The 24,630-nt window shown below is 38.8% G+C and overlaps 1 protein-coding gene across 3 annotated transcripts in view; it reads left to right on the top strand.

Annotated features, from left to right (window-relative positions):
* The window catches only part of prdm10 (PR domain containing 10), a 40,768-nt gene continuing 16,138 nt past the window's right edge, over positions 1–24,630 (top strand). Inside the window, 15 exon segments of one of the 3 annotated variants that reach the window (NM_001347687.1) lie at positions 1–395; positions 3,054–3,184; positions 4,533–4,694; positions 5,243–5,302; positions 5,416–5,520; positions 8,891–9,071; positions 11,050–11,291; positions 11,868–12,068; positions 13,382–13,454; positions 14,168–14,285; positions 14,357–14,474; positions 16,965–17,249; positions 19,543–19,887; positions 21,635–21,790; positions 24,076–24,255. In NM_001347687.1, the coding sequence (NP_001334616.1) occupies positions 3,113–3,184; positions 4,533–4,694; positions 5,243–5,302; positions 5,416–5,520; positions 8,891–9,071; positions 11,050–11,291; positions 11,868–12,068; positions 13,382–13,454; positions 14,168–14,285; positions 14,357–14,474; positions 16,965–17,249; positions 19,543–19,887; positions 21,635–21,790; positions 24,076–24,255 (2,298 nt within the window). In that variant the 5' untranslated portion in view covers positions 1–395; positions 3,054–3,112. 3 annotated transcript variants of the gene reach the window in all.

Here is a 24,630-nt window from a genome sequence, read left to right as displayed (position 1 = left end):
GAAGGTGTTCTCGTTTATTCATTGGTTGGGAGAAATGCGGACAATTCTCATTGGCGCTCAAGAAATAAATACCACATGAGAGCAACACACCGACGATATCTAAATACAAAAACAAATTATACAGGTCTACATTAAAAATAAACGACGAGGAATTTGCTCACTACATCGTGAACGCAAGTTTAGCTAGGTCATTCCTGAAAAACTCCCTCAATTTACAAATCTTGACCCGGGGCCGCGCGTCTGTTGCTAGGTAGATTATGTTAATATATGCAAGGCAGCCTTCTCTGCAGCTACCATTCAGAGGGAAGACCCACTTCAACCTTTTCCTAAAAATGCTCAAAACTCTCGGGAAATCTACATCCGAAGCCTAAGTGCGGATTAAGGATCGTCTCTCGGTAAGTGTCACGCTAAATTCACAGCGTTTTTTCCTTCGGACGGTCGATTAGCTTTTAGAAATATTTTGTCGAGTGTCTTCGCCGTGCTTTGTTGTTGTCTTAGTCCCACCCAAAATGGAGTCGTGTCGTGTCTTCCTCATTCTGCTGCAGACACTGGCGGAGCGCGCCCGCCGGCCGAGCTCATCTATAAGCGGGGAGCCCAGCGCGTCTGTCCTGCATTTGAAAACCTCCATGAAACCAGCGTGCTTGATTAAAATGACTCCCTAATGCGGTTTCAGGCCAGACAGGCCCCCTGCTCTGATCCCTCACTAGTTGTTGGCCTCCAGCGCGGGTTTATGTCTGATAACGCTGCTGTGGAAATGTATTTGTGCCGCTGCGGGTTGTGTGGTATAGTCCGACTGGAACTCCCAACCTGCAGGCTTCAGACAGGGGGGGAGAGTGCGCGTTAAACACCCCAATTTCTTCATTAGCCATTACGGCATTTATAATCTGCTAATTTGTCTCAAGGTTTGATGGAGGCCCAGGTTATGAACGTTTGCCTGTGCTTTTTCTGCCAGCACTGCTGTTGGGGATTTTCTGCCCGGCCGTGTATCTCCTCTACCCCCGTGCAGTGATTAGACTGACCGCTTCTTCAGCCCGCGCTTGTTTTGGGGTTAAACGCGAGCTTTCAATATGTACAGTTATTTTAAAACGAAGCTCCAGTATGGTTATGTTGCCTTTACATGAGCCACTTTATTACCAAATCTATATAGTGTATTATTCAGATTAACCGTTATTATCACGTGGAAACACGAGAGTGTCATGTACATTTCAAGCATATATTATCTGTAACGTTAATGATACCACGGTACGTTACAAATATCGTCTCTGATACCATATGAGAGATTGTGATTGTACTATAGTATCGCTGCAGTACTTTTCCATTTATCGAGACAGATCTTTTTTTCTTCTAAGCCTGGATGGGCCTTTTACCATAATTTTCATCACACCTGCCACAAAAAAAAACAAACAAAAAAAAACAATTTACTTGTTTTTGCCCATGCTGCAATGTGTTATAATTAGTTATTATGGCATCCAAATTTTAGACATTAACAGTTCTCAGTTAAGATGTTCATACCATAAACTACTATATAGTATACTATATACATATTGAAACATTAAATCAACAAGTAAATGCATAAATTACAACTAATAGCACAAAAAAACAAAATTAAACAAAGATACAAATTAAGTAAACAGTATGGATCGTTGAGGAGTCTTTATTGTCATTGTTTTGGGATATACAGTAGTAATACAGTCAAATCAGATTTATTTGAATTATCCCAGCAGGCACAGGACGTCAAAGTCCTTGAGACATTGCATTTTGTTTTTAAATGAAAATATGGTTAACTTATTTATTTTTTTGTTAGTTTTACCCTTCATAAAAGACTTGAAATACGAGTTGATAGAGGGTTGTATAATGGCTATATTATAGGATATGATGACATGAGACACCTATACCACTGTTCTGTTATGAACGTAACCTGGGCCTAATTGTCAAAACATGTTCATGACTGCATAAATGTATTACTGCTTTTTTTAAAAAGTCACATATTGTACTTGTCTATTATCATACACAAAATGTGCTAAAGCGATCTAAAAAGTTCAATAAATTCCCTCTTTGAACCACAGGGTGGCAGTCTTTGTACTTTTATTTCAGAGTGCAGATTGCATAAGTTGCATATATATATACACACACATACACACACACACACACACACAATATATATATATATATATATATATATATATATATATATATATATATATATATATATATATATATATATATATATATAATGTATATATATATATATATATATATATATATATAGTTAAAAATATCCCCACTGAAAAAAACTGCTTAAACCAGCTTAAGCTGGTTGGCTGGTTTTAGCTGGTTGGCCAGCCTGATTTTAGAGGGGTTTTGGCCATTTCCAGGCTAATCTTAGCTAGTCAGCCTGGAAAATGACCAGCTAAAACCAGCTTGACCAGCCTGGTTTAAGCAGGACATAGCTGGTTTTGGCTGTGCTCCCAGCCTGGCTAGGCTGGTCAAGCTGGTTTTAGCTGGTCATTTCCCAGCCTGACCAGCTAAGCACAGGCTGGAAACCAGCCCGAAAGTGGCCAAAACCCCTCTAAAACCAGCCTGGTTGATTAGCTAAAACCAGCCAACCAGCCAAGGCTGTTTTAAGCAGTTTTTTTCCATTAGGGATATATTTACTATTTTCCTAAGTGTATATATCTACCAGTACCACTGTAAGAAAAAATCAGAATTCGGTATACTTTCTGTATTTTCTTTGCTTGAACTGACTCAATCTAATCATGTTTATATGAAATAAGCCTGCTCCCTAGCAGGTTTGAGCTACCAGAACTGTTGCTAAGACAACAACTCTCAGATCAATTTTGAAGAACGAAATGATCCTGGATCATGTGAAATCGTCAATATCCAAAAACCCTACTGAGTATATGTGACAATGTCTAATAATGCGTCATATATATATACTGTATGATAATGGGCTAGTCAAAACCATAATCACCACCAAGTATTGGTTATGATGACTCTTTAAAAAAATGCTGTAATATTTAGAAAAATAATGTTTATTTCTCTCATGAATACAGACGGTTGATGAGCGGTGGATCTGTGGAGGAGGTGTATAGACTCACCTCATACTGTTAACATGGAGGCCAAGCAGGAGTCGTCGACAGTGTGGAGTACAGCTTCCAACAACGACACTGGAAATACACCTCAGGTACAAACATACATAACAAATGAATCTGACTCGGTCATTCAATGAATACTGATACAGACTGTTTCAGCACATGTGTTCTAACCTAAATGATTCATTTTAAAAACAGAATCGTCTCTAAAGAATCGTTCGTTCATTATCGTACTGGTTTTGATTCACCGCAACATGAATATAGCTGCAGCTAAGGGACATTGCGCAACCCACCTTTCCTCACTGTGCAGCCCACAGTTTGAAACTCTGCCTGCTCTAAACTGTCTCTCGGTCATTGCATGTGACAATTTAGTGTTTTCTGTGTTTTAATGTTATCCTTTATGATGCTTTTTTTCTCTCTGTGCAATTTGATTTGGAGGGGAATCACAGGACTGATTATTCTACTTCCACCATAGACAAAAATAAATAGACAAATAAAGTAGAGACTGCAATTTGAAGGAAAATAGTGGATTAAAAGTACCGAAACTCCACTAAAAATGTACTCAAGTGAAAGTAAAAGTACACATTTTTAAAAACTACTTAAGGTAACAATTTATTTTGATGGTTCATTTAAGTATTAGTGGACTTAATTTCTGCTCCTTCAACAGACGTTTAACTGACTATAAAAAATTTTGCAACTTTGCAAAACAGAGCAAGGAAATTTTCACAGTTTGTCTGATAATGTTTTTTCTTATGGAGAAAGTCTTTTATTTTAAGGTCAAAATTATTAATAGTTTTTTCGATTGTCTACAGAACAAACCATCGTTATACAATGACTTGCTATCTAAATAAAAGTAATATATATAAAATATATAATATTAAATAAATTATTATGTACTGTCATCAAGGCAACAATAAAAGAAATCAGTTATTAGATATGAACTATTATGTGTAGAAATGTATTGAAAAGAATTTCTTTCTGTTAAACAGAATTTGGGGAAACAATATTCAGGGGAGGCGAGGCAGTGGCGCAGTAGGTAGTGCTGTCGCCTTACAGCAAGAAGGTCGCTGGGTCCTTGGTTCGAACCTCGGCTCAGTTGGCGTTTCTGTGTGGAGTTTGCATGTTCTCCCTGCCTTCGCGTGGGTTTCCTCCGGGTGCTCCGGTTTCCCCCACAGTCCAAAGACATTCGGTACAGGTTAATTGGGTAGGCTAAATTGTCTGTAGTGTATGAGTGTGTGGATGTTTCCCAGAGATGGGTTGCGGCTGGAAGGGCATCTGCTGCGTAAAAACTTGCTGGCTAAGTTGGCGGTTCATTCCGCTGTGGCGACCCCGGATTAATAAAGGGACTAAGCCGACAAGAAAATGAACGAATGTTCAGGGGATACTAATTCAGGAGGGCTCCTGCTATCAGTGCTAAAGGGTGTTGTTTTGGGTGTGCAGGTTCATTTTGAGGCGGGTGCAGTGGCTCAGATCGTGTACAGTGGAGATCAGTCTGACCGCACTCAGCAGCAGGTTGTCTACGCTGCCGATGGAAGCTCCTACACCTCTGTTGAGTCTGCCGAACACACACTTGTTTACATACACCCTGCTGATGGAACACAGGTGAGTTCAGATACATTATCAACAGATTAGGTCATTAGAGAAAAGAGATCACAGAACAATAATGTGTGTGTGTGTGTGTGTGTGTGTGTGTGTGTGTGTGTGTGTGTGCGTGCGCGCGTGCGTGCGTGCGTGCGTGCGTGCGTGCGTGCGTGTGTGTGTGTAAGAGATGTTCATTACAATTTGCTTTTGTTCTCAAGATCCAGACCTTTATAGCAAGGTTAACCATTCCCGAATTAAACTGAGTTTACTATTTCTGTTGGACAGATGAATCAAATGGAAAAAAGCAAAAGGTTTTAGCATAGGATTATAGGAGTCTTTAGGATTTCCAATATTGTCTCAAATTTGTCTTGGCAAAATCACACAATGTGGGATGAGCATCTAACAATGAGTATGTTAGCATGTATGCTACATTTCGATTACCAAAAATACCACAGTGTGCTGTTAGTTTGTTACTTTGGGCCATTAAATATTAAATAAATCATATTTTTACAATATTTGACAACACATACCTCAGGTTTACTGCTCTTTTTTTTTTTGCTTCATTTCAGGCAGTGTTTACAGATCAGCCTCAAGTGGCCTACATTCAGCAAGATGGCACAACGCAACAGGTATCGTGGCTTTATCGAACATTCCTTTTTTTTTTTTTTAGACTTGTCACATAAAAATGTTAGTATTGTCATTGTACTGTTTTAGCATCTGACCTTTCATATTGCTTTCCCAGGTGACTGTGCTGTTACCAAGCGGTCAAAACATGAATACTGCCAATCTGCATGTATTGAGTAACGTAGCTGACGGCCCACAGGCGATCCTCGAACCTGTGACACAGGTGACACTTTATTGCTAAACATCTTCCATCATGCATCAGCACTTCTGGAAGTCCCGTTCACACCAAGCACAATAACTATAGAAAACACACTAAAGACTGAGTTCTGAAAATCATTCTGAGTGTAAACAAAGTCCCTTTAAGGCAAGTCATTTCACTCAGCGGCCATCTTTGGGCATTCTGTTTGAATGGGGAAACATCCAATTCTCCAAAATTGCTTGCCAAGCTTACGATTACATTACATATGTCGATTCAGCAATAAAATTAAACATCGACTGTCCCTTTAGTTTTATTTCTAAACTTCCAAGTCACACAAAATCTGCAGAAACTCACTTCTGGTCTGAGCCCCTCCCCCGGAGTATTGTCAGTATATAGTGATTGATGATTGGCTTCTGTACTAGAAGGCAAAATTTATTTGCTATATAGCGATCAATGATTGGCTTCTCTACTAGTAGGCGGGGCTTTAGTCACCATATTGACTGTTACACTTTTCCCCATTCAAAAAGATACGAGTGACACGTCTTGTGTATTCTATAGTCTTTGGTGTAAAACAACAGCAGATTTCAGACCACATCTATAATGATGTAGATATAAATATTGCTGGCATCACTTTCATGATTTTTTTCCCCCATCTAATAAATGATAAAACACTGACAGCCAGTCAGAATCCATTGAAATATAGAGAAGTTGAGTAATTTAAAGCTACAGACGATGTTGTGGAGAAGCTTTGTTTGATGTTAAGCCCACTTTTCAAAGATCATGCAAAGATAATGGCTATCTGGAAAATGACTGGTTATACCATGGGAAAGACTGATTAAAAATTACATGAAAGTTATGCAAGGCAGACTAGCAAACTGAAGCATAAAGTACCTCAGCTATCCATCGCTAGCACTAGTTTCAGCGTTTTTGTGTTTCCTCCTTTGAAAATGCTGGGGAAAATAGTTTATTTTTATTCAACTACACTGACTATAATCGCTAAATTCGTTTGATTTGATTTGATTTAGGTTCATAACTTTTTTTTAATTAAAGATTCACTGGTGGGCAACACAGTAGCTCAGTGGTTAGCGCTGTCGCCTCACAGCAAGAAAGTCACTGGTTCGAGTCCAGACTGGACCAGTTGGCATTTCTATGTGGAATTTGCATGTTCTCCCTGTGTTGGCGTGGGTTTTCTGCAGGGTGCTGCGGTTTCCCCCACAGTCCAAAGACATGCAGTATATGTGAATTAAATAAACTAAATTGGCTGTAGTGTATGAGTGTGCGTGTGTGATTAAGTGTGTATGGATGTTTCCCAGTACTGGGTTGCAGCTGAAAGGGCATCCTCTGCGTAAAACGTATGCTGGATAAGTTGGCGGTTCATTCCGCTGATAAATAAAGAGACTAAGCCGAAGAAAAATGAATGAACGAAAGATTCACTGGGCAGATGCACTAGTAGCACCATCTGCTGGTTCCAAGCGGTAATGATTTTTATCCTTCATCAGTGTGGAAGCAAATCCAGTGCTCGTTATATTAATAGTTATTAGTTGTGTCTCAAATGGCACTCTATACAATATGCATTATAAACTATGCACTTTTACGCTCAACCATGTGGTGTATGAGTGTAGTGTCGCCACAACTGGAACACTAACATTTTTTACTAAACGCAAATTTCCCAGACGACATTTAACGATTGCCAAATTAGTGAAATAAATGACCAAACTAAAGCCTCCTTTCCCCTGCACACAACAAGCAACAGAGAGGAAGTCATTCATTTCCAATGGAGAGTAGTCCGGGAGGTGCGTGGAGAAAATTCGGTTACAAATTGAGCTCCTGATGTATTCCTGTGTTGTACAAGCAGGTCTGTGTGCGCAAGATGAGAAATACAATTTTTTTTTGTTTATTTTTTAAATCAGCAAGTCTATATTAAAAAAGCCTTTCTGTTTATAAATGTAAGCAATAAAGTAATAAAAATATATATTTTTAATGTTGTCTCCACATTCCCTCCAATATTTTTAGCGCTCTGTGAGTTCCTAGTATTCATTTATTCTTTCAACCACTGTGAACGCACAGAGAATAAAGGCTCTTGCTTTTGCACTCCTTTATTTCGGACCCTGCGAGAATAGCTTCTCTCTCATGGTGCACGTCAGAACTAAAAATTCTGTGCGACTGCCACAAGGGGGTGTATTCTGACAGTCGTGTCCAAATGTTGTGTGCAGTGGAAAGGCAGCTTAACAAATACTACCTGTCATGAGTACAACTGCAGTCACCATCGGTAGGCGGCATAATCGCATACATAGGAGAGTTTTGCTTGCACGATGCAAAATAATTTAAGTAATTCAACCTCAGTGCATGAAAGCTCCGCCCCTTCCGCTACACAACAAGTCTTCTTTTTACAGGTTGAATAAGTCCATCAACTGGGTATTTAATGTGCACGTGTTCTTTTTAGTATAAAATTGGATATATGTCAGTGTAAATTCACTATTTGATGAGTTTGTTTTAGTGAGGAAGAAGACTGGTCAGCGAGATGCACAGGGTGAGCTTATAAAATAACGTGCCCATGGCAAATTTAGCGCTGTTCGCCTTCAAGACTCTCTGGCTTGCATTTCCAGCATGGTTTTTATGGAGTCTGTCCTGCACAATCACTGCAAAGGCACAGGTGTCATTTGCCTATTGACCAACTTACAAGCAAATGTTCTCCCGGTCAAGTCTCCCCTCTTGAGAGGCGTTGGACCAGGTCTCGCTCGCTAAACACTACTTAGGGCTCAGTGACACCGGTTTACACGGCGGTCAGGAATGTGTTTAAAAAACAAAAAGGGCGGCACAAGGTCCATGTGACGCGATATTATGAATACATATTCATTAGAAATAGGAAAACAACAGGTTATGATAAGCACCTGAATATACTAAAAAAACAGAGCTTCAAAAGTTGCGATGTGTGAGTGTAACGGTCAAACACGTCCACCCAGTGCGTTTACATTAAAGAACAATAGAAATGTGTTGTGTGAGAGGAAAAACGACCCCTTATACACTATTCCACCGGTGTCAAATCCAGGTCCTGAAGGGCCGCAGCTCTGCACAGTTTAGTTCCATCCCTAATTAAGCACACCTGATCAAACTAATTAAGTCCTTCAGTTTTGTTTGATACCTACATGTAAGTGTGTTGAAGTGGGGTTGGAACTAAACTGTGCGGCCCTCCAGGAACTGGATTTGACACGTGTACTATTCTATGCCATTTTGCAGTATAAATAGTATGTGTATGTGATTTGAGATGCACCTTCAGTGTTTGGTGTGAACGGGCTTTTAGCGTTGTTGAAATGCGTGTGAAATAAAGAGCATTATGCATAAGTGATAAAAGGTTAACCTCCTGTTGAGAAGACGCTGATTATTTTCCCTGCAGAGCCAGCTTGCTGTGACTAATGCTGCTCTGCCCACCCTGACGGAGGCCTCGTCAAGTCCCCTCGGGGCCACAGATTCAACTGTAGACTCTGAGGACGAGGAAGAAGACAATGATAGCGAGGATTCTGAAATGGATGATTGGGAACCCAGGGCACTGCAGCCCTTCACCCCCCAAAACCTCTGTGAGTACTGTGTTATTTTATTTTATTTTTTTAAATCGAGTACTTTTAGCTTAGCTTAGCTTAAATCATTAAATCGGATTAGACCATTAGCATATTGCTAAAAACGAATGACTAAGTGTTTCAGTAATTTTCCTGTTTAAAGCTCCTCTGTAGTTACATTGTAGACTAAGACTGACAGAAAATGAAAAGTTACTATTTTTTTGGGCTGATTTGAGTAGGAACTATACTCTCACGCTGGCGTAATGATTAAAGGTTCAGGACACCCTGGAGAACTTTTTTTTATATTAACAAATTTGTGTGTGTTGAGCATCAGTTAAGACAATGTTAGCACCTGTCAGCTTTAATTGTGGGGAAAACTGGATAATTTTGAGCTTTTGTCAGCTAATTTCAGCTTCCGGGTTTAAAATGATTTATGGGGCGGGATCAAAATCGGCGACGTAGCGCAGTACTGCAAGTGCAATGATGACGCGTCGGTTTCTCATTATTATTCATAGCGGAGTTTTCTGATCCTATGAGAAGAGCCGGCTGCTTAATTATTCATGAGAGCACATGCTTTCCGAAGGCAGACCTGCCAGTTTCAAGCAAGCTGTGAGACACGGAGTCACGTAGCCGTTCATGAAGGCTCATATGCGTTTGTTTCCATCATCCACAGGGTTTGTTGCATGTTTTTTTTCCCCGCGATCTTGTCAGGGCCAATCATACAGCAAAGCTCTGTGTGTGCTGCAAACATTTTTGTCGGGAGAGCAGCACGAGAATTGAAGAATGGCGGACGTTGACTTTTATCAGGAGTTCGTTCACATTCAGACACATCGCTGTGATGCTGTGTTTGCCTAAATCCTCCAGATTACAAGCAGGGCTAATGATTAAAATAGACAGGTCAGGAGACCTACTGCACTGAGTCTGCATTCAGATCTATAATAGACCCGGGGATCGAGGGCGAATCCTCATTTATAGTGTTTACATGAACACACTTATCTTTATAGTGATATAAATTATGGTTATGTGTATATGAAATTACGAATAACAAATGTAGCAGGGCATTAAATTACTGTTTATTTCTTTGCATTTTAACTTTGTGAACTATAAACTCATGCGTCTCCTCACGGTTTGTGTCTCATTTTGTGAGCTAACTTACATCAACAGTTGTTCTCTCCCCTGCTGGCCACGCCCACTCCTGCCCTATGCTCACGGAGCTCCACGCCCATTAATCATGCATCTTTTGAAAAAATTCTGTAGTAGCCTTTAACAGAAAGTGCGGGGTGTCATGGCCCTTTAAGAAACATTGATGCTGTACCATGGCTGCAGCAGGCACAGTGATAATACACATAGCCTGAAAATAGTTCTGAATCATCTTTCATAAATGTGCTTACTGTTATTGTGCCTGCTGCAGCCAAGTTCTTATATTACTATTATTATTGTTTTCAAAAAAAGTGCAGCATTCCTTTTAAATTCAAAATCCACTGAATGTATTCAATGACAGTCAGAATTATTAGCCCTCCATTTGAATTTGTTTTTCTTTTTTAAATATTTCCCAAATGATGTTTAACAGAGCAAGGAAATTTTCACAGTATGTTTGATAAAGTTTTTTTTTTTCTGGAGAAAGTCTTATTTGTTTTATTTCGGCTGGAATAAAATCAGTTTTAATTTTAACACCATTTTAAGGAAAAAATTATTAGCGCCTTCAAGCTATTTTTTTTTCCGATAGTCTACAGAAATTAACCTAGTTAAGCCTTTAAATGTCACTTTAAGCTGTATAGATGTGTCTTGAAAAATATCTAGTCAAATATTATTCGCTGTCATTATGGCAAACATAAAATAAATCAGTTATTAGAAAGGAGTTAATAAAAATATTAACAGCTCTCCGTTAAACAGAAATTGGGGAAAAAAATAAATAGGGGTTTAGTAATTCAGGGGGTTTAATCATTTAGGGGGGCTAGTAATTCTAACTTCATCTGTCTCTATTTTTTTCATTGCGCAGGGTGTGAAGACTGTAATAACGCAAATCCTGCTGCTTGCATAAAACATGGTCCTCTGCACCCCATCCTGAACCGGCCTGTGATGTCCAAGGCTCGAGCCAGTCTTCCTCTGGTCCTTTACATTGACCGCTTCCTCGGTGGAGTCTTTACCAAACGCAGAATCCCCAAACGCACACAGTTTGGTCCTCTCGAGGGCCCTCTGGTGCGACAAAGCGAACTGCTGGACACACACATCCATCTCAAAGTACGACAAATCAGAAACCCTGCTCTTTTATCTTTAAAGTACACGTCAAAACTAGCCATATTGATTTTGTTAGCTCACGCTGCTGGTTTTGTGGTGTACAATTCATCTGTGCATGTCATAAAGTAGAAAAAAATGTTCACCCCTGTAATCTAATATTGAAATCTGAAAATGCACTCCCTGTTTGTTTTCAGTTTAATTCTCAGACTGTGTCTGTCTGAGATATTGGGCGTGGCTAATATACTTAACCACGCCCCTCCAGCTGTCAGTTTTGACAACAAACAGAAAGGGTGAGAAGGAGGGGGAGGAGGAGTCTGTTAGGTTGTAATAAGGTTAGGTTAGGTTAGGTTAGGTTGTCCCCCCAAACCCTTTTCCCAATCTTTCTAGAATGAAATGCCTACTTTACTACATCCTATCAGCTTGCAGTAGAAGAAACAAGCCACGCCTACTATTTTCTCATTTAATATTGCATTTCTCTATGAACTGTGTCACAATACGAAAATAAAATGGTCGCAGCTTCTGGTTCATGTGGACTTTAAGAGTATTTCTTAATGGTCTATTTCTGCTTCCTCTGTGCAGTTATACATGTTAGACCCTGAGAAAGAAGGCGAGAGGGCGCAGGACCTGTGGTTTGACCTGTCCGATGAAGAGCGCTGTAACTGGATGATGTTTGTCCGGCCGGCTCAAAACCATTTGGAGCAGAACCTGGTGGCGTACCAGTACGGCTCCGACATTTTTTACACCAGCATTAAGAACATTCAGCCCAAACAGGAGCTTAAGGTCAGTAGAAAGAAAAAAAATCATATCTATAGCAAACAAATAACTGGAAAATATACAGCTGAAGACAAATGATTCGCCCTCCTGGGTTTCCCAAATGCTCTGTTAAACATCAAAGAATTTTTCACAGTATTTCCTATAATATTTTTTTTTCTTCTGGAGAAAGTCTTATTCGTTTTATTTCGGCTAGATTAAAAGTAGTTATAATTTTTTTAAAAACCATTCTAAGGTCAATATTATTAGCCCACTTAAGCAATGTTTTTATAGTCTACAGATAAAAACCACTGTTATACAAGGGCTTGCCTAATTACCCTAGTTGCCTAGTTAACCTAATTAACCTAGTTAAGCCTTTAAATGTCACTTTAGCTGTATAGAAATGGCTTGAAATAGATCTAGTCAAATATGATGTGTTGTCATCATGGCAAAGACAAAATAAATCAGTTATTAAAACTATTATGTTTAAAAATGTGTTGAAAGAAATCTTCCCTGTTACACAGTAATTGTGGAACAAATCTAAAAGAATTACAATATAATAGGAGGGCTAATAATTTTGACTTCAACTGTAGATAAAAATGACTTTTATTTATTATGTATTATTTATCATGTTTATTACAATACTTTCTTTAATGGTTTACTAATATATATATATATATATATATATATATATATATATATATATATATATATATGTGTGTGTGTGTGTGTGTGTGTGTGTGTGTGTGTGTGTGTGTGTGTATATATATGTATGTATATATGTATGTATATATATATATATATATATATATATATATATATATATATATATATATATATATATATATATATATATATATATATATGTATTATTATTGTATTATTAATGTATATGTATTATGATTATACTCTTTATATTAACCTTGGTTATAACATTTCAACCTTTTTTATTTTCCTTTTTTTGTCATTTAAGTACTTCAAACTAAATAAAAGTGAGAAATGTGCCTCAAACTCTAATTAGTTTTTTTTAGAATTAATATACATTTTATTTTAAGGAATCATCATAATTTTGATTGTTATACTAATACAATTTGTTGACATATTCCATAACTATATTATTATATAATTTTTAAAAAGTTTTTATTTATAATAAAAAAAAAATCCAGAACAACCCCTTCCCCAACAATTTAGCTTCTTACAGATGAGGGAATACATAAAAAATTATATTATATTAAAATTGTATTATTATTATCAGTTCTTACTATTGTTATTTGTTTTACTCTTTTAGTTTTGTTTTTTAAGTGCTCAGAGGCTGTGTGTTCATATGTGATCTTATTATCCAGGTGTGGTATGCTGCGTCATATGCTGAGTTTGTCAACCAGAAGGTTCACGATGTCACAGAAGAAGAGAGAAAAGGTCAGTTAAAATTCTGACATGAGAAAGGAATTTTAACTCAGTCTGTCTGTTTGAAACTTTGTCTGTAGCTACACTGATCCGTCATCCACATTGAAATGACAGTAAAAACGTTCCCTGTACTGCACATGCGTTAAGACGTAAGATGCTTATTTAGTTTCTGGCACCTTAACACTACATTAACACACTTGCTACATTACTGTTCATTGGAAATGAACCGAGAGTGAGGTGGAGGTGTTGCTACAAATAACACAGGAGTGTAAATGTGCAAAATGTCTAAAGCATGTACAAACTGATTTTAATCTTTAAAAATGTTTTCCAAATAAAGAGAAACAAAAACAACTGCTATACAATGTCCTCCACCTCCATTTTAGCTGAATTGATCACATGACTAAAAATGCCTCATAGTTTTCGGATGTTTTTGTGTTTTAAAAAGTATATACTTGGGACAGCGTTTTCACAAATATCAAAAATCGATGCCTAAAGATGCGTCTCAATGTTTTAAAATGAAAACACATTAGTGAGCCTTGGCATTTGTTTTTATTTGGTCCAAAAAATAGTTTTAAATGTTTATTTGCTATCGGAATTACCTGTGACAAATGTGAACTGCATATGCATGGTGATTGATATGGTTTAATACAATTTATTACGATGATATTATCAAAATATGTCCAGTTTATGCTTCTTGTTTGAAACCTCTTTCTGGGTCTTTCCAGTTTTGCGTGAACAGGAGAAGAACTGGCCGTGTTATGAGTGCAATAGACGTTTCATGAGCTCAGAGCAGCTTCAGCAGCACTTAAACATGCATGATGACAAGCTGAACCTCATCCAAAGGTTTGAACGCACATTAACTTGTGTTCTCCCTGAATCCATAATGGAGTCTGACTAGCTTACTGTTCTTCCAGGCCAAAGAGTCGTGGCCGAGGGCGGGGCAGGAAACGTTTCGGAGGTGCAAGACGACCAGGACGCCGTACGAAATTCCTCTGCCCACAGACTCCTGTTGAGAGCGCTGATAAGACACAGGTAAGGTGGAACCGATGTTAACCATGACAACAAACTCGCAAGAGTGATTATTAATTAGCAAATATTATAAATTTTACGAGCGTGAACATTAGGTGAGCAGGTTACGTTGTAGCCGTGTGTCTTAACAACATGCTATGTGACGTGATTTGCAATAAGCAATTTGGCTGTTTATACCAGACACAGCATGACAGAAATAAAAAAAGCAATTAATGAAGCACAGAATAGTGCACTCACTGCACCCCAACAAAATGCTAAGGTTTATAATCGAATTAATACATATTAAACCTCTTTAGCATTTATAAATGTACATGCTAAATCACTGACGTGTTAGTTTGCACTGGGTCACAGTTCTAAAGTTCAATTTCAAGATCTGCTGCTGCTTTCAGTAGTATGACAATAAATGTCACGTAAAGTGCCATTCAAACCAAGTGGTGCTCGCTGCAGAGCCATTTGAGGAGAGCTGAGCTCCAGCGAGGGGGAGCTTAAAGGGCCATGAAACCCCCTCGTTTCAGCAGGGTGTTTTCACACCTCTACTTCGGAAAAAGTCAGAAAAGCGGGCGTGTCCAGCTCTGTTTAGGGGGGAGTGTCGGAGGAACTAAAGTGGGATGGTGTGGGAGTGTCTATTTGGGCACGCGTGAGTTTCAGTCAAAATACTCACACGAGAAAGTGATGGTGTATTTTTTACAGTCATTGTGTTTAACCTACATGGACATCTGTAGTTGAATTATTTGCCAGATTATTAAATGTTGGACTTTAACTGCAGTTTGGCTCTTTCATTCAGGGAATTCATTCATGCCCCTCGCGACAAACGAGATATTTGATTCGAGGATCTGCTCTAAGCGTGTATTTTTCATGCAATGTTTGATACCGCACGGCGAATGAGAGAAAAAAAAGCTCCGCAATTCCCGGAAACTTAGATGCACACGGCAGGTAGCGTCAGAAAGCCGCGTGTGTTATTCCGGTCACAAAATGCGGTGCTAACAAGTTTGCACTCAGTGCAATAGTTAACTTAATTCGATATGAACAAACTAAATAAACAAAGAGCACTGGTCGCTCACTTACCAAATCTGTAGAGACAGGACAATCACCAGCAACTAGAGCCGCGTCTTTATGAAGAGAAGACTACAAGCTAATCCGGATTTCAGCGTTTGCAGATGAGAACAGCTCTTGGGTAAACAATAATCCTCCTTGGACACGTAAGTTATTGTTGTCGAGCGTCGCGTACACTGTTAATCCACACGTGATCCAGCTGAGCTCTCACAGAGAGAAAATGAAAACGAAACTTAATGGCAGCAAACTATAAAAGCAACACTCCACGCTTGTTTTGCCAACACAACGTGGCGTCTCTGGTGTAAACAGTGACACTAATGAATATTAACGAAGTTGCAGAATAGAGCGCGCTGATTGGTTTGAACCAAGTCTTACTCATGCATTAATGCATCACACTGTAAGACGTAATAAGACACACTCTGGCACAGACGCCCAGTCTGCACGCTGGAATACACACTATTATGTCATGGCCGTGACGCAGCTTCAAAAATTCGTTTCAAACCGGAAGTACGAATTTGCTTGAAATAACGCAAAAACAACCAATTTACACTTTTTAGTGAAATATAGGTGTCCTAATAGTGTTTTTAGCAGTGTGGGACACATATACGACTGTCAACAGCTCAAAAAAAGTGTTTTGGTGTTTCGTGACCCTTTAAGCTTGAGCTTCACCTTTTTTGCACTTCTTCTACGAGTGATGTCACTGGGGGTAGGGTTAGGGGTGGGGTTGGTGTACGCATTAAAACAGCTTACAGGAGGCAGAGCGAGAGCTCATCCTCCCCCTCGCTGGAGCTCATCTCTCCTCAAATGGCTCTGCAGCGAGCACCCTCTCATTCAAACTCGCATCAATAGCATTTAACACTGAATTTAGCACATGAGGTGTGCTTGTGGTGAGCATTGTCAAATTTTCTGTTGTTCAGCTGCAAGAAATAGAAGCCGTTTCTAATATATTAATTCGAGGTGTTTGTTCGAATAAAAACTAAAGCAGCGTTTAAGCTTGATAGTCGCTCCTGTTGGTCCTCAATCTGGCAACCTGCACTTGAGTTTGTTTTGATCCTGGAATGCAATACCTAGTTCAACCACTGGGTTCAAACTTGCATACTGCATCTTTTAACATGCCAAAATTAAGTGAGTGTTTCCTTAAAACAAACAAAATAATCCGCCAAAGCGGTAGGCAAAGTAATACTGTTTTTCGTTTTGACATACATTTATTTTGCTTAACCCATTGACAGATTATTTAGCTTGTTTTAGGGAAAAACTCACTTTATTTTGCCATATTATTGCATAAGACAAGATAAAAGTTTATCTAGTCTGTAAATGCTTCTTGATTTAAGAAGAAATTCAGAAATTTAGACTTGAAACACGACAAACAGTAAGAAAACCATTTTTTTGCAGTTTTCTTTTGAGCTTTTAATGAATTCTGTACTTTTTCTCTCTCTCTAGGAGCTGCTAGCATCTGTTGATAAACTACAGTTTGATGAGAGGACTGATGGAGCTCTGAATGGCCTGAAAGTGGTGGAGATGGCGGCTGAATCGATGGAAACCGAGACAGAAGATGCGCTTGATCCTCCACCGATTCACACAGAGTCGCTGCAAGATGAAGAAGATTCTGTCACTCCTCCTCCAGTCACCGAAATCCCCGAATCTGCCAAAGACGACCTGTCCCACACAAGCCCCATAGACCCTCACCTCACCCCGCAGGACATGAGGAGGGCCAGGAGGATCAGGGTAAGAGTCTGACCCCGTTACACACTCAGATCTCTGCTTTATAGTGCATTTAGTAGGAGTTTTTTAATGGTATGTGTGTGTGTGTGTGGGTGTGTGTCTTTCTCTTTTGTTGCGCGCTGCAAGGTGGACTTGCAGGTAGGTCTAGTGCGGGCCAGAGTGGAGTCAAAGGGATTTTTCTCCTTCAGTCTATATACAGTGTTTGGAATGTCAGCCTATGACTCCCTACATCCCCATTACATCTGTCTGTATCAGTTCAGTCCTCAAGCTTCATCAACCAATAGTTTAATTTTCACCAAATATAAACTTTCTGCCATCGTTTGAACATTGTCATGTCACCCTTTTTGACCTAAATGAGATTATAATAGAAATTATTAGATTATTTATAAATTATCAAATATCACTTAAAATAATCGTTAGGAAATGTTCAAGCGAAATACGAAAGCTTTTTCTGTTAATCTTGTGACGAAAGTCTGTTATACATAAATCAACCGATCAATCTTTTTTACAACACAACGTGCCATCTGCTTAAAAACTAGCATAGAGCGCTGCCTGCTGTTAAAAATTAGTCTAGAGTGCCGGCTGCAGTTAAAAACTAGCCTAGAACGCTGTCTGCTGGTAAAAACTAGCCTAGAACGTCGCCTGCTGTTAAAGACTTGCCTAGAGCACCATCTGCTGTTTAAGACTAGCGTAGAGCGTCATCTGGTGTTAAAGACTAGCGTAGAGTGCCATCTGGTGTTAAAGACTAACCTAGAGCTCCATCTGCTGTTAATGTAATTTAAAATTGAATCGCGAGATGTTTTGAAAATCACAGAGTCGGTTTCTTGAATGATTTTTTGTTAAATCACTAAATGAACTTTTTAGATCTTTTTTTTTTGTTTGTTTATTCACACTTTTTACAAACGAGTCTTTCTAACCTTTGTTTGCACCAAACTTATTGAAGGAAAATGCAAAGTTTTGTGCTGTTAAAAAGTAACCTAGAAAGCCATCTGCTGTCACAAACTAACCTAGAGTGCTGGCTGCAGTTAAATACTAGCCTAGAATGCCAGCTGCTGTCAAAAACTAGCCTAGAACGCCATCTGCTGTTTAAAACTAGCCTAGAGCACCACCTGCTGCTAAAAACTAGCCCAGAGCGCTTCCTCCTGTTAAAGACTAGCCTAGAGCACCATCTGATGTTAAAGACAAGTCTAGAGCACCATCTGGTGTTAAAGACAAGTCTAGAGCACCATCCGGTTGTTAAAGACTTTCATAGAGCGCCATTTGGTGTTAAAGACTAGCATAGTGCACCATCTGGTGTTAAAGACTAGCATAGTGCACCATCTGGTGTTAAAGACTAGCATAGAGCGCCATCTGGTGTTAAAGACTAGCCTAGAGGGCCATCTGCTGTTAAAGACTAGCGTAGAGCACCATCTAGTGTTAGACTAGCCTAGATTGTCATCTGCTGTTAAAGACTAGCATAGAGCGCCATCTGGTGTTAAAGACTAGCATAGAGCGCCATCTGGTGTTAAAGACTAGCCTAGAGGGCCATCTGCTGTTAAAGACTAGCGTAGAGCACCATCTAGTGTTAAACTAGCCTAGATTGTCATCTGCTGTTAAAGTCTAGCCAAGAGCCCCATCTGCTGTTAAACTAGCCAAGAGCGTCAATTGCCGTTAAAGACCAGCATAACGTGCCATCTGCTGTTAAAAAGTAACCTAGAGCGCCATCTGCTGTCACAAACTAGCCTAGAGGGTCGGCTCCTGTTAAAAACTAGTCTAGAACGCCATCTGCTGTCAAAAACCAGCCTAGAGCTCCATCTGCTGTTAAAGCAATTTAAAATTGAATCGCGAGTTGTTTTAAAAGTCGGTTTCTTGAATGATTTTTCTTTAAATCGCTAATTAAAATAAACTTTTTAGATCTTTTGTTTGTTTATTCACACTTTTTACAAATGAGTCTTTCTAACCTTTGCACCAAACTAATTAAAGGAATATGCAGGGTTTAGTGCCTTCCTTAAAGTTTGCATAAATATGAAAATTCGAAAAAGTATGGATTTGGAACCAAATGAGAGTGGGCAAATAATGGCACGCTGTTCATCTTTTTGTGAAATTTCATGCAAATCTACAAGTGAGAGCTGAAATCCTCTGTGTGTCCGGCATGCAAAGACAACAGCCTGTTTCTCTGCCATCTCTGTGACATACAAACCCTAAGCATATGCATTAAATCATTGCTTTGCAGATCATACGAATTCAGTGTACCACCTAGTCGTCTTCTCTTAAAAATATCCACTCATCTAACCTCTCTCTCTCTTTTCTTCCCCAGAATGCAGCACTCAAGCATCTGTTCATTCGTAAGTCCTTTCGACCCTTTAAATGTCCCCAGTGTGGGAAAGCCTTCAGGGATAAAGAGAAGCTGGAGCAGCACATGCGGTTTCACGGACGGGACGGCTGTCGTCACGTGTGCCATCAGTGCGGTAAGGGTTTTCTGAGCAGCACATCTCTAGAGGATCACCTAGTGCTGCACTCAGATCAGCGCAACTACTCTTGCCTGTTCTGCGCCGAGTCATATGACCGACTGGAGCTGCTCAAAGTGCACGTCGGGATTCACATGGTCAACGGCTGCTTCTTGTGTCCGTCCTGCAAGAAAAGCTTCACAGACTTCATACAGGTGTGCTGAGCTAAAGGCTGCATTTTTATTGTTTTCATGCTCAGCATTTATCAAATATAAAAATATCTGATATATAATACCGCGCAATATTGTGAAATAGTTCTTTTAAACGAAAATTTTCGATTTTTCTATTGTAAATCAAAATTTTCTTTATCGTCAGTCTTCAGTATTACATGAGCCTTCAGAAAGAGTTCTGATTTGCTGTACGAGAAACATTTCTTATTATTTTCAGTGATGATTATTTTTAGTATTTTTGTGGAAACAGCCATGGACTGATTTTCAGAAATTTTGTGTAAAGCAAGACCTTAAAAATATAGGTTATTACTATTTAACAAGGATGAATTACAATGATTTAGAGGTTTTTAAAGGTTTGCTACACCCAAATATGCTTGATTGCTGTCTGCTGTTAAAAACTAGCCTAGAGTGACATCTGCTGTTAAAAAAATAGCCTAGAGCGCCATCTGATGTTAAACTAGCCCAGAGAGCCTTCTGCTATTAAAAACTAGCCTAGAGCGCCATCTGCTGTGCTGTTAAACTAGCCTAAAGCGCCATCTGCTGTTAATCTAGCCCAGTGAGCCTTCTGCTATTAAAAACTAGCATAGAGCGCCATTTGCTGTTAAAAAAAGCCTAGAGCGCCATCTGCTGTTAAACTAGCCCAGAGAGCCTTCTGCTATTAAAAACTAGCCTAGAGCGCCATCTGCTGCTAAACTAGCCCAGAGAGCCTTCTGCCAATAAAAACTAGCCTAGAGCGCGATCTGCTGTTAAACTAGCCCAGAGAGCCATCTGCTATTAAAAATTAGCCTAGAGCGGTGTATGCTGTTTAACTAGCCTTGATTGACATCTGCTGTTAATCTAGCCCAGAGAGCCTTCTGCTATTAAAAAACTAGCCTAGAGCACCGTCTGCTGTTAAACTAGCCTAGAGCGCCAGCTGCTTTTGATCTAGCCCAGAGTGCCATGTGCTATTAAAAACTAGCCCAGAGAGCCTTCGGCTATTAAAAACTAGCCTAGAGCACCGTCTGCTGTTAATACTAGGCTAGAGCACCATCTGCTGTTAAAGTAGCCTAGAGTGGCATCTGCTATTAAAAAAACAGCCTAGAGCGGCGTCTGCTGTTAATCTGGCACAGAAAGCCTTCTGCTATTAAATTCTAGCCTAGAGCTTTGTCTGCTATTAAAAATTAGCCAAGAGCAGCATCTGCTGTTAAAAACTAGCCTAGAGCGCCATCTGCTGTTAAAAACTAGCCTAGAGCGCCTTCTGCTGTTAAACACTAGCCTAGAGCGCCATCTGCTGTTAAAAACTAGTCTAGAGTGTTGTTTGCTTTTGAAAAGTAGCCTAGAGCGCCATCTGATGTTAAACACTAGCCTAGAGCGCCATCTACTGTTAAAAACCAGCCTAGCCTAGTGCGCCATCTGCTGTAAAAAACTAGCCTAAACACTATCTGATGTTAAAAACTTGCGTAGAGCGCTGTAGTACTTCTACATTTTGGGTGAACTATCCCTTTAAATGAAGCTATACCAAAAACAATTTCCACAACAACAACAAAAAGTCAGCATTAATTATAAGGACCATTGTTATTAATTGCTCCTTTGCAGGACTGCTTGTAGTTCAAAAAACCTTCACTAAAAATGACAAGGAGTTTTAAGGAAACAAAAAATAAATCATTAAAAGTGATATAACTTCAGGTTCTGTAGCAGTATCTTTGTGTTTTAATGATGTTGGGTTGGTCATTCCTTCATCTGTGTTGTGCAGGTCAAGAAACATGTCAGGAGTTTCCACTCAGAGAAGGTCTTCCAGTGCAGCGAGTGCGATAAAGCTTTCTGCCGGCCTGATAAACTGCGGCTCCACATGCTGCGCCACTCCGACCGCAAGGACTTCCTGTGCTCCACCTGTGGAAAACAGTTTAAGGTCATTCACAGATGTCCAGAACAATAACTAACATTTCAGATCACTACTGTTCAACAGTGCAGCCAGCACATGTAATATTAATAGTATTGCACATTTTGTCTGTTAGAAATGCACATTTGACAGGAGCTTGACATCTAGAATGTATTTTCTTCAACAAAAACAGTACAATTTTTTGTTGTACAAACAGTACAACAAAAACTGTAACTGTTTTATTTTAAACATTTACCCAAGATGTAAAATGTAGTTTAGCTTTATAGTTTCAGTGGCATTTGCTATGAAAAACAATAACCTGAAGACATTTACTTCAGATATAAAAGCAAAACTAATATGACTTATCACAAAATACACTAATCACATTATTATTTCCCCCCCATTAATTGTTATGTCAAGTAGAGGTCTGCATTCCCACGGCTGTACCGCGGGAGCCACAGGACCAGACCAGATTTCTTGTGGCGTGGGAATAAATTTCCGAATAATAAGTGGTAGCGACGTGTATAACGTGTAATTTGAACGGGAGCGGGTGGTCTAACGCTCTCAAGTCCCGACGTTATTTCGGAACAGCATATCTGTGATTTCCTCAGTCATGAGCACTGGCTGTACCGGTGCTCAATAAGAATGTTACACATGATGAACGCATGGACCACTGCTTTCTGCACGTGCTTTTTTTTCGTGCGGGCATCATCTGCTTAGCAGTCCTCAGAGTGGGCTCTACCAACATGGAAGAGGAAAGTGAAGATGCGCTGTCTTTCAGGTTGCATTAGAGAACGATCAGTTTCCTGTTAGGAAGCCTACATTAGGCAAGTCTGATGTATGGGAGTCTTTTTCATGCGTCATAGTTGCAAATAAAAAAAAAAAAATTTTACACTTTGGGCGACGTGATAATACCTTAAAGTTTTACCCAGTCACAAGACTAGAACCTCAGGTTTAAGGCAGCACTCATGTCTCATCACAAACAAAAATGGGTCACACTTTACAATAAGGTTCATTAGTTAATGTTAATTAATGCATTTACTAAGATGAACAAACAATGAACAATACATTTACTACTGTATTTGTTCATGTTAGTTAATGAAAATACAGCAGTTCATTATTAGTTCGTTAACTCATGGTGCATTAACTAATGTTAACAAGCATGGACTTGAATGTTAATAATGCATTAGTAAATGTTCAATTATGATTAATAAATGCTGTACATGTGTTGTTCATGATTAGTTCATGATAGTAAATGCATTAACTAATGAACCTTATTGTAAAGTGTTACCCAAAACTGACATTAAGCCTACAATCCTTGCACAACCTACCGTTGTATCTGTTATCTTTCTCTTTTTTGTTTGTACCCAATTTAAACGTGAGATTTTGGAAACCAGATCTAAATTTAGCAGGAACAGTCGGGGTGGGTAGAAAAGAGGGCGGGGCGGACAGCGAGTGAACAAAGGCTGAATATACAGCAGGGGCGGTTGGGTGTGGAATAAAACCTTGTGGGAGCGAGCAGGAGCAGGACAAAAAAATTAGTCCCGTGCAGACCTCTAATGTCAAGTACAAACGGCATGGTTTATTCAGATTTTTTAAATATTTAAAAACTGTCAATGACAAATTATAAATATTAACAGTAACAATAATTAAAATAATTAAAATAAAATTTAAGACGACTAAAATGCAATAGTAATTTTAAAAAGGAATGGCTACTACATTTGGGCATAATGCAGTGTTATTTTACTATAGTAAACTAACATAAACCCTACATAAATGAAGGGACATAAGAAAATGAAATTGCAACTATAGTGTTATTCCCATTTTTTTCTCATTATACTTTTATTATATTTAATATGCTTATAATATAATAAAATCGGATATTAATACATTTTTGCAAGTGGTTTTTGTTAGTGTTACTACAGTAAATTCATGTAAAAGACTTTATGCTTCACATCAAAAGAGTGTAAACAAACTCAGAGTGGTCATTCATTGGTTAATAATTAGTTTAATAATAATTAATTGTTAAATAATTCATTTTATAATAATTAATTGGTCATAATTGGTTCAGTGAACCAAGAAAATGTACAAAAGTTTGTCAAGCTGGCAGGAAAAAGGTTACAAAATCTGACAATTTATTAATTATTATTCAAATATACATAAACAAATTCAACGTGTTATCATGTTTGTGCGGTTTTTGAGCTAAAATACATTTATTTTGGATTTACAGTTTATTAATGCTGTCTTCCATATAATATTTTATTTATGCACACATTCTGCATTATTTGAAGTGTTGTTTCTGTGTTGTTGACCAGAGGAAGGATAAGCTACGGGAGCACATGCAGCGGATGCACAACCCTGAGCGCGAGGCCAAGAAAGCGGACCGCATCCACCGAACTAAAGCTCTGAAGCAGAAGGAGCCCACCACTGACTTCGAGAGCTTCATGTTCAAATGCAGACTCTGCATGATGGGCTTCAGGAGACGAGGAATGCTGGTACTCAACATTGTCCGGCTTTCTTAGGCCTTCAGATTCACTGCAATAAAATAAACATCTAAATTCAAGAAATAAATGAAGGATTTAAGAAGATACAGACTAAAAACAAGCCAAATGATCTGCCAGTGCAGTCAGATAATTATACTTGGTCAGTTTTTTTGAATGCAGAAAACTTACCTAGGCTTTAGTAAAGACATAAACGTATTTAAAAAAAGTGTATTTATCTTAAAACCAGCTGTTTATTATTTTTTTAAACAAGTTGCTTTACTGATTTTGTTTGAAAAGGTCTTGAAACTGGATTGTTCACATTTTTTTAATCAAAATAAGAATAGATAGGAGTTACAATGCAAAATGTTTGTTCAGACTGCATGATTT

The sequence above is a fragment of the Danio rerio genome, chromosome 18 (genome assembly GCF_049306965.1).
Source record: "Danio rerio strain Tuebingen ecotype United States chromosome 18, GRCz12tu, whole genome shotgun sequence".
NCBI classification, from domain to species: Eukaryota; Metazoa; Chordata; class Actinopteri; order Cypriniformes; family Danionidae; genus Danio; species Danio rerio.
The sequence above is the reverse complement of the archived record's forward strand: the minus strand, read 5'-3'. Positions and strand labels throughout refer to the sequence as shown.